Source organism: Pan troglodytes, chromosome X (assembly GCF_028858775.2).
Source record: "Pan troglodytes isolate AG18354 chromosome X, NHGRI_mPanTro3-v2.0_pri, whole genome shotgun sequence".
Taxonomy (NCBI): Eukaryota; Metazoa; Chordata; class Mammalia; order Primates; family Hominidae; genus Pan; species Pan troglodytes.
This window is the reverse complement of record NC_072421.2, coordinates 100,123,421-100,133,601: the sequence shown is the minus strand read 5'-3', so window position 1 is coordinate 100,133,601 and position 10,181 is coordinate 100,123,421. Positions and strand designations below refer to the sequence as shown.

Genomic DNA, 10,181 nt, shown 5'->3' with positions numbered 1-10,181 from the left:
TGGTTTCAAAGAGCTTCTTGATTTCTGCCTTAATTTCATTATTTACCCGGAGTCATTCAGGAGCAGGTTGTTCAACTTCCACGTAGTTGTGTGGTTTTGAGTGAGTTTCTTAACCTGAGTTCCAATTTGATTTCACTCTGATCTGAGAGACTGTTTTTTATGATTTCAGTTCTTTTGCATTTGCTGAGGAGTGTTTTACTTCCGATTATCTGGTCGATTTTTGAATAAGTGCCATGCAGCACTGAGAAGAATGTATATTCTGTTGATCTGAGATGGAGAGTTCTGTAGATGTCTATTAGGTCCACTTGATCCAGAGCTGAGTTCAAGTCCTGAATATCCTTGTTAATTTTCTGTCTCGTTGATATGTCTAATATTGACAGTGGAGTGTTAATGTCTCCCACTATTATTGTGTGGGAGTATAAGTCTCTTTGTAGGTCTCTAAGAACTTGTTTTATGAATCTAGGATTGTAACCCCTGCTTTTTTTGCTTTCCATTTGCTTGGTAAATTTTCCTCCATCCATTTATTTTGAACCTATGTGTGTCTTTGCACGTGAGATGTGTTTCCTGAATACAACACACCAATGCTTCTTGACCTTTTACCAATTTGCCAGTCTGTGTCTTTTAATTGGGGCATTTAGCCCATTTACATTTAAAGTTAATATTGTTATTTGTGAATTTGATCCTGTCATCATGATGCTATCTGGTTATTTTGCACACTAGTTGATGCAGTTTCTTCATAGTGTCATTGGTCTTTAGGAATAGTAAGGAGGCCATGGATGGGGCAAAGTGAGTGAGGAAGAGAGTAGATAGATGGGTCAGAGAAATGATGGTGAGCCAGAAAATGTGTTTTTTTTTTTTTAAGGAACGTTGACTCTAACTCTGAGGAGAATAAGGTGCCTTTGCAGGATTTGAGTAGAGGAGCACCATGATTTGACTTATATTTTTAAAATAATCACTTTAGGTTCTATGTTGAGAATACAAAAACTAGGGAGCAAGAGCTGAAGTAGAGAGATCTGCCAAAAACTACTCCAGTTATCCAGATGAGATATGATGGTGGATTAGACTTTATGCATACAAATGGAGATGATAAATGGTTAGATTTTGGATGCATTTTGAGTGCAGCCAAAATAATTTCCTGATGGATTGGATGTGTAGTGTAAAAGAAAGGGAGGAATTGAGGATGATATCAAGATTTTTGACATGACCATATGGATGATGGAGTTGCCATCAATTGAGATGGGGAAGGCTGTAGGAGGAGTGGGTTTTGGAGAAAAGATTAGTAGTTTAGTGTGTGACATTTTGCATTTGAGATGTCTATAAGACATCTGAGTGGAGGTGCTGAGTAGGCAGTTGTATATATCAGACTGGAGTTTAGGATGCAGATCTGGCCTGCCGACATGAATATAGAAATTGTTAACATAAAAATGTTTTCTATAGCTATTGGACTGGGAGATATCACCAGGGAAGTGTAGATAGAAATGAGTAGAAGAACAGGGACTGAGTCCTGGGTCACTCCCATTTAAACAGGTCTGGGAGAAGAGGAAGAGCTAGTGAGGATGGATAAAATAGGAGAGTGCAGTGTCCTGGAAGCCATGCAATGTAAGTGAAGTGAGAAGAATTCACTCATCAACTATGCCAAATGCTGCTGATAGTTCAAAATGAGGGATTAAGAATTGACCATTGTATTGAGCCATGTGAAAGCCATTCATGACCTTGACAAAAGTAATTTCAGTTGAGTGGGAGAGGTGAATACCTGATTGGAATATGTTCAAGAGAGACCAGGAGAAGAAAAATTGGAAATAGGCAACTGTTGAAAGAGGATGACAGAGTAGTCACACTGGATATCCGAGGAAATAACTTTCTTGACATACAGAATAGATATTGTAAGGGCCCTAACACAATAGTGAGCATGGCTTGTCTGAGGAATAAGAGGGAGGCCACATCTGGAACAGAGGGAATGAGAAATAGAATAGACAGAGAAAATGGAGGATAAGGAAGGATGATTTTTGGGGATCCTTCTTGATGCTAGATTGATGTAGATAGAAAGCCTAGGGGATTGTGGTCTTAGGTCAGGAGTCCTGGTTCAAATAATGCCTTACACTGAACATGAAAACATATATCATATGTAACTGTAAAAGACTTCCATCAAAGGGGAACAAAGAAATGGGGTAATGGTAGGTAGGAGGATTGAAGTCAAGAATATGTACACATAAAAAGAATGTGTGTATATATATAAACATATACACATATATAATAATGTGTGTATAGACAGATAGGTAGATAGATAGGAAATAAGAGTACAATTGTATCCTGAGAGAAACGATACAGTAGAGAGTACAATATTGATGATGCTAGACATAATGGAGAGAAAGATGGTAGCAACGTCACTGAATTGGTTTGAGAGAAAGAGATCTAGTGGGAAAGGAGGGGAACTTTTAGACAGGAGTCTGGAAATTTCATGTTTGATATCAACAGGAAAGTCATATATATGTAGGCAGGTGCAGGTAGGTGAAGTGATGTGGTGGTAGGGTTCCGTGATGGTTAATATTAAGTGTCAACTTGATTGGATTGAAGGATGCAAAATATTGTTTCTGGGTGTGTCTGTGAGGGTGTTGCCAGAGGCGATTAACATTTGAGTCAGTGGACTCGGAGAGGCAGACCCACTCTCAATCTGGGTGGGCACCATCCAACTGGCTGCCAGCGTGGCTAGAAAAAGCAGGCAGAAAGTGGAATGAGCAGACTTGCTGAGTCTTCTGGCCTTCATCTTTCTCCCTTGCTAGATGCTTCCTGCCCTCTAACATTAGACTCCAAGTTCTTTGGCTTTTGGACTCTTGGACTTATACTAGCGGTTTGCCAGGGACTCTCCAGCCTTTGGCCACAGACTAAAGGCTGAACTGTTGGCTTCCCTACTTTTGAGGTTTTGGGACTCAGACTGGGTCACTACTGGTTTCCTTGCTCCTCAGCTTGCAGATGGCCTATTGTGGGACTTCACTTTGTGATCATGTGGGTCAATTCTCTTTGATAAACTCCCTTTCATATACATATATCCTATTAGTTCTGTCCCTCTAGAGAACCCTGACTAATATAGGGTCTGTGGAAGTGTTCTTCTGAGGGCTACACTTTTCTAGTATAAATAGAAAGCAAGAGAAGAGTTGGGATGGAGAGGTGGTATAGAGAGTTTGATGGGAGAGAAGCTATGAAATAGTAAGTTAAAATAGTCAGAAAGTTAAGAGCCAGAAGGTCTAAAGAATGAGTGCCTATTAATATTAAGAGTCTGATTTAAGTTAACAGTCATGAATTTAAATTGAAATGAGTCATGTAGTTATGTATTTTCCTTTGGCCAGATTTCTCTTTGTAGGCTCAGGCTTGTTGAAGTGTAGTTGAATTTAGCCAGGGTTGTTATTTTTCCTATGAAGCAATACAAACTGAAAAGGCAGGACAGTGGAGGGTATATGTAGATAAGTGATTGTAAAGACTGAACATGACATTTGAGCTAGGGAAGGAGGGGAGAGAATACAATAAAGGGAAGAAGAGATAGTGAAAATCTGATAAGATCAATGCATTGGAGATTCTGGGGAGACCAAAAGAAAGGTGCAAAATGAGTTAGCTGAAAAGAGAGGAGGTTATGGTCAGAAAGAGGGATGTTTAAAATTGAGATTATGGAGGGTTTCCCATAATTGTAGTGACAAGGGCTAGACTATGGCTGTGTGAGTAACTGAGGTGGAGTTGAGGACGATATTATGGGGGAGAAATGTTCAAGGAACTGAAAACGCCAGTTTGTCAGAATTATCATTCTTGAACTTACCAAGAATTAAAGCAGGACAACTACCTTTGAGAATGACTGTGTTGTAGGAGCTAAAATTTTTGAAAAATAAGTGGGGAATAGTTGAATTTTTATTATTTATTATTATTTTTTGAGACAGAGTCTCACTCTGTCACCCAGGCTGGAGTGCAGTGGTGCTATCTCCGCTCACTGCAAGCTCCGCCTCCCGGGTTCATGCCATTCTCCTGCCTTAGCCTCCCGAGTAGCTGGGACTACAGGCTCCCACCACCATGCCCAGCTAATTTTTTTTGTAATTTTAGTACAGACGGGGTTTCACCGTGTTAGCCAGGATGGTCTCGATCTCCTGACCTTGTGATCCACCCCCCTCGGCCTCCCACAGTGCTGGGATTACAGGCGTGAGCCACCGCGCCCGGCCGGGAATAGTTGAAATTTGTTATATGTCAACAACAAAGGCTAGCCAATGACATAAGTTGTCAAAAGCTGGAAGTTTTTAGGGGGGTGGGAGGGGAATTGCTATCTAAAGACAGCAATGAGAAGCAGCAAAGTCCCTTACATAAGCTTTAGGATCTGTGGTACAGTGGTGGTAGGAGTGAAAAATCATCTGCTCCTCATGAGTGGGCTTCAGGGGATCTGGAATCCTCATGGAAGGGGAAATTCGGAGAAGAGGCTTAAAATATGGAGGAATTACCGAGGGTGTATTGTGTTTTATTAGTAGAGGAGCGGTGAGAAAAGTGAACTAAAGAGGGGATGTGGACACAACCTTATGGCAGTTAGAATATAGGAGTTGAAGGGTGTCTTGGGGTGACTCGCACAAATGGAGATAAATGTCATCATTAGATAAGTTCTAATGATTCAAGGCAGACCAGGGTGGCAGGATTTTGAGGTTTGGGCTATGGAGGGGTGGTTGTCTGGAGCTTCCTGTCAACCCCAAGTGAAGTAAGGGGTGTGGTCTTAGCCTTGGATCACTTGTTCAAACAATGCTTCATTTTGCTCCTGGAAACAGAAATCACATTAATCTGTAATGACAGAAAAATAGGCTGAAAGCTACACATCACATTCAGGATAGGACTACCCCTGGGGAAGTGGGAGGGGGAATGGAAATGAAGTGAAGGTCAAGGAAACGTCAATTTTTTCTGTAACGCTTTTAGTCCTTAAAAGAAAGACAAAGTAAGTATACCTAAATGTTAACAACATTGAAATCTGTGTAGTGAAAACACTGGTGTTTATTATATTTAATGCCAGGAACACTGTAGGTACTCAATGAATATTACTTGTTGAATGAGCATATCTTTCTGTTTTAAAAGTTTCTCCAACAAACATACACAATTCTCAAATTAACACAACGTGCTACAAAAGCAAAGAAAAGGGAATGAAGTAAGCTGGGGAAGCCTTGAGAAATCCTTGTGGAAAGAGTGACTTTCGATCTATATAGATCTATACCACCACACATGGGGTGCAAGCTAAAGACATAGTTCTACCTCCATCTTACCTTAATGCTCTAAGGTTCTGGGTGAGTATCCAGAAAATGATCTTGAACGTTTAGTCCTTTCAAGTAAATACCGGATCCTCAATTTTCTCTTCCAACAGACACTGGGTGGTGCTATTGTCCAAAACTTCCCCCCATCACGTATTTATTACTTCAATCTATAGACATCTCCACAACCAATGTGTCTTGTGGGCCAAAGAGCTAGGGATTAGGGATATAAAGGTGAATAGCCTCAGTTGTTCTGTGATTATTATAAACTGCTATCGTGTTCAGTGGCCGAGAAAGCTGCAAATGTGACTTTTACATTTCATAGGAGAGCACTACTGTCACAGAAATGTCCAGTTGTAGGGGTGAATGGCCCTGAACCACCCACCCTCACTATGAGCACCCCTACTCCACGACCTGGCCAAGGATTAGAGCAGACAACGCCGAGCCCCACTTCCAACCTACTGTTAGGTTATCACAGCATCCTTGGGCCCCAATGGCTATAAAAAGCCGAAAGAGCCTAAATACCGGTCATTCAGCTTGGACCTCGGAGTTCCAGATGTTCTAAGCTCACTGGGCGAGATGTGTCTGCTTATTGCAGAGGCCTCTGTTATTGTGAAAGAGTGAGTGTAGTCAGGATGAAGGGTATGTGGACCCTCAGGACTAAAGCAGTGGAAGAGGCCTGGGAGGTGGGGCCTGGGGAGGCGGGGTCGGCTCCGACTTCACCGAGCCCCGATCCTAGAGGAGAGGGTGGACGCGGGCTCTGTACACTCAAGCGGAGGAAGGGAAGGGCGCGGGGGGGGGGGGAGGGGGCGAGCCCAGAAACCTTTGGCCAATCAGAGAGGGCTGGGGCGGGGCCTGCTGGGTGGCTTAGCACTGCAGGGCTCTGCGCGGCAACGCTAACCTGGTCCGGAGCGAGTCTGGGTCTCAGCCCCGCGAACAGCCTTTCACGAGTCTTCAAGCTTTCAGGTGAGGACCTGCGGCCTCGCAGGAGCCAGAGGACCATGGGGAGGGGAAGGCGTCAGGGTTGCGAGGCGGGGGATGCCGCGCCTTCGGGAGCCAGAGGAGCCGAGGTTGGGGCTGGCGCTTCGCGTCTGCACCGCCGCCCGGGCGAGCGAGTCCGCGCCTTTGTCTTCCAGGGGGCAGCCTTCTGCGCTCGATGCCGAGCCCTCCTGGGGGCCGGTCCCTGGAAACAAGGCCCCGGGGTTGGGAGGCGGGGAGCGCGGACCCTTAAAGGGACCTGTCCGCAGTAGCTGCAGGTCGGAGGCTTAGAGGATGAGGAGTTTGGAGGCCGCCCGGAATGGGCCCTCTGGGGCTTGGTCCTCATTCCTTCTCCTCCCGTGGCCGTTAGGCTGGGCGCCAGAAAAAGCTAATAGTTATTTTTAAAAGTATGCAAACTGCTCTTGACAGACTGGCCTACGCACCCGGCCCTGCTATTATTTATTTGTTAGTTCCAGTTTCCCAGCTCTGAGCTTGGCGTCTGATGGCTTGGCAGAGGAGGGTCTTAGGGTAAACTCGACGGAATGGAGGCATGTTCGGCACTTCTGGCTGCTTGGGGGCCTCTCCATTCTACCCCAAGCACTAGACATAGTATCTTACTCCACGAGGGTGGGGCTGGGCTTGCGAATGAGAACTCTGCCCTCCGATTTCTGGGATATCCTATTGTCTCTTCTGGACAAACTCGGGACGCTTACAGGGCACCAGGCATTTCGTCAGGTCCACAGCCATGCACCTCTAAGCCTCATCTCCTTACCTCTCTCTTTGCAGAGAAAACATGGTGAAACAAGACTCACTTTTATTTGGTTTATCCCATTCTGCTGAAGTCCTGGGTTTGATCCTAGTTAGCTGTCCCTTCTTACAACGTTTATACACCAATGCCACAAGGAGCTATTATGAGACGTGTATTGTAATGCCTTAATGTACTGTCATCTTTGGGCATTTAAAATAGAAAGAAATTAGTACAACTTATGCCACTCTTTTTTTGTGTGCTGCTCCCCGTCTCCTAAAAAAAAATGCCAAAAACAAAAGTAATTTAATAGAAAGTGAAGATGCTCGAATAGTGCTATCTCCTGTTACAAAATCATTAACTGGTTAAAGCCAGTCTTTATTTTTTATTCTATCCCTGTCTGCTCTTGTGCTTCTATCACCTCCATTTTACCGTTGCTGTGATTTTAAGAGTCAGACATATTGGCTCTGGGTTTCTGGAGAATCTTGGTTTCTGGTGCGTTCTGATCCAACGGCATTTACTGCCTATCAAAATGGGCTAATGATGTGGAGTTAAAATTATTCTAACAAAAATATAACTTTTCTAAGATCTGTTGCTGTTTTTCTGTTGAAAATGAGCGGGTAGAATATACATTGATATGAAATGTGAAAATTTTTGCTTGTGACCCCTTAGTCCGAAGACAGTTCTGCCAGGTAAGTTTTCTTAAAAATGTTTATTCTTTTCAGGCTATCTTCTAGTCAAGATGAGTGATAAGCCAGACTTGTCGGAAGTGGAGAAGTTTGACAGGTCAAAACTGAAGAAAACTAATACTGAAGAAAAAAATACTCTTCCCTCAAAGGAAAGTAAGTCATGGGGGGTTCTAGTGGAAACACACAGTAGAGAAAGTTAATAGGTTCAGTAAATAAACCTATCTTCTAGTAAATTTTTGCCACAAAGTAAGCAATAATTAGAGTACCATGGTGTTTAATGTAACAGTTAAAAACATCAAGTAGTCATCTTCCTACTTGGGTTATATAAGTAGTTCTCACATAAGTCTTAATAGGAATGGGGGGGAAAACTAGTTTCTTGTTGGAAAATTACTAAAAACCACCTTAAAAATCAATCTTGGAATATTGGATTTAGCACTAGAAAAATCTTAGTTTTGTTCACTTTATGCTTATTAGACATTTTTCTGCATCCATCAGTTTGGGTCAGTGGTCTTATACCTAAAGATCCATGCAAACTTTGCAGTTTTGGCCTTCTCTACCTGATGTTGAGATAAAGACATTGAACAAGTTTAGATCTTGGGTGCACGTAGGGCTCGCAGACTCAAGGGATAAGTGATCAGTTTTGCCCTCCAGAAATACAGCCTTCTGGAGAAACTCCAAGTGTTTTTGCAAAAGTTGAGGGGCACTTTTTGTCTTGTTAGCTTTGAGAGTTCCAAAGTTAGTCAAAATTGTCTGAAAAGGTATAACTTCCTAGTTGTATATGGATAGATAAATCCGAAGAAATTGCTTCGTATCTCAGTCTTGAATCATCTAAGAAAAAATGGCAACAGCATGTCTCTATCTCTTAAATGGGAGAAAATCCTCCACAGTTATAGATTGTAGTGAATATTCAGGTAGTTAACACACACACATACATGCACACACCCTAATGTGAGGATTTGTGGTTAATGCCTTGGCATTCTAAATTTAAGGCATGTATGCAGACTTCGATGACTTAGCAAGGAGCTCTTTTGAAAGAAACTGAACTTAATCTTAGGTACATATGGTTAATGATTTTTGTGTTTGTCTTCCCAGCTATCCAGCAAGAGAAAGAGTGTGTTCAAACATCATAAAATGGGGATCGCCTCCCAACAGCAGATTTCAACATTACCTGAGAGTCTTGATTTTAGGCTTGTTTTTTGTAAACCCATGTGTTTGTAGAGATTTTAGGCGTCTTCTGATATCTTTTCACCTATGTTCCCTGGCTAAGAAGTCAGAGGTAGCCAATGTTTCCTTAAATTCATTTTTAAACTTACCATTGGTGCATATGTTCCAGATGGCAGATGCTGTCAATAATCTCACCATTGATGACCTTTGTGTATGTAGTTCTTGCATCCTATACTGGATAAGCCTGTTTTAACCTGCTATGATGGGTGCTTCCATTGCTTCATAATCTTCATGAAGTTGCATGCTTTTGCAGCTTTTCACAGTTTATTTGCATTTCTAATGTAGTAATAAAGTAACCAATATAATCATTATCTTGAGACTCCTGTGGTTGACTCTTGGTGGTCTTCTATGGAACGAAAAGTACACAAGGATATACTTTTCAGCCAAACAGAATGGTTGAAGGAAAACTGTTTTAGCAGATTATTCACGTGGGAATAATATTTACTTCTCTCCAGGTCTAGTGAGTCCTGACTTGGGGATGCTAGGTGCTATTTCTTTAGAGTTGGAATCACAGAGTTAGAAAACCTTGGGAAGGGAGGTCATGTGGACTAACCCCTTATCTCAGAATGAAGAAATGAAAATACAAGGTCTGAAGTGATCTGCTCAAGATGAATATTAAAGCAGAGCGCTCTTGCCTTTTGGAAAGTATTTTTCAACTTAATGGAAGGGGACACCAAGGCTGGGGTTTGATGGGGAAGGGGCCAGAGGCACTTGCTAACATGCACTGTACTAAACACAATATGCCTTCTGTGGAGCATAAACTCGTATCTAATACCTGTTAATGACCTGTAGTAGAGAGCTTCTGGTTTGGTTCTTGTGTAGAACAGAATTTGCTGTCTTATGAACCAAGCATTTTTGGTGTTCACGATGAACATAAGTGCTATGGACTGAATTGTGTACCCCCAAATTTGTATATTGAAGCCCTAACCCCCAGTGTGATTATATCTAGAGGTAGGTTCTCTAGGAAGTAATTCAGATTAAATAAGGTCATAAGGGTCAGGTTCTAATCCAACAGGACTGTAGCCTTAAGAAGAAGAGGAAGAGGGAGAGAGAGAGAGAGCGATCGAGAGAGAGAGATCACTGCCATGTGAGGACATAGTGAGAAGGCGGCTGTCTGCAAGCCGGGAAGAGAGCACTGCAGGACCTTGATCTGGGACTTCTAGCATCCAGAACTGTGAGAAAGTAAATTTCTGTTTAAGCCACACAGTCTATGATATTTTTCTTATGGTAACTTGAGCTGACTAATACAATAAGGAATACATATAAATGCACATTTCCCAATCCATG

General features: G+C 42.5%; 1 protein-coding gene across 1 annotated transcript; it reads left to right on the top strand.

Annotated features, from left to right (window-relative positions):
* The first annotated feature begins 6,101 nt into the window (after nt 1–6,101).
* On the top strand, nt 6,102–9,205 carry TMSB15A (thymosin beta 15A). Its single transcript, XM_001134943.7, has 3 exons — nt 6,102–6,224; nt 7,707–7,823; nt 8,763–9,205. Exons 2-3 carry the CDS (start codon nt 7,724–7,726, stop codon nt 8,798–8,800), a joined length of 138 nt encoding a protein of 45 aa, XP_001134943.2. The 5' UTR covers nt 6,102–6,224; nt 7,707–7,723; the 3' UTR covers nt 8,801–9,205.
* The last annotated feature ends 976 nt before the right edge of the window (nt 9,206–10,181 follow it).

Coding starts and splice junctions, on each gene's coding strand:
- TMSB15A (XM_001134943.7), top strand. CDS start 7,724: ATGAGTGATAAGCCAGACTTGTCGGAAGTGGAGAAGTTTGACAGGTCA. Junction 7,824..8,762: donor TACTCTTCCCTCAAAGGAAA/GTAAGTCATGGG, acceptor TTGTCTTCCCAG/CTATCCAGCAAGAGAAAGAG.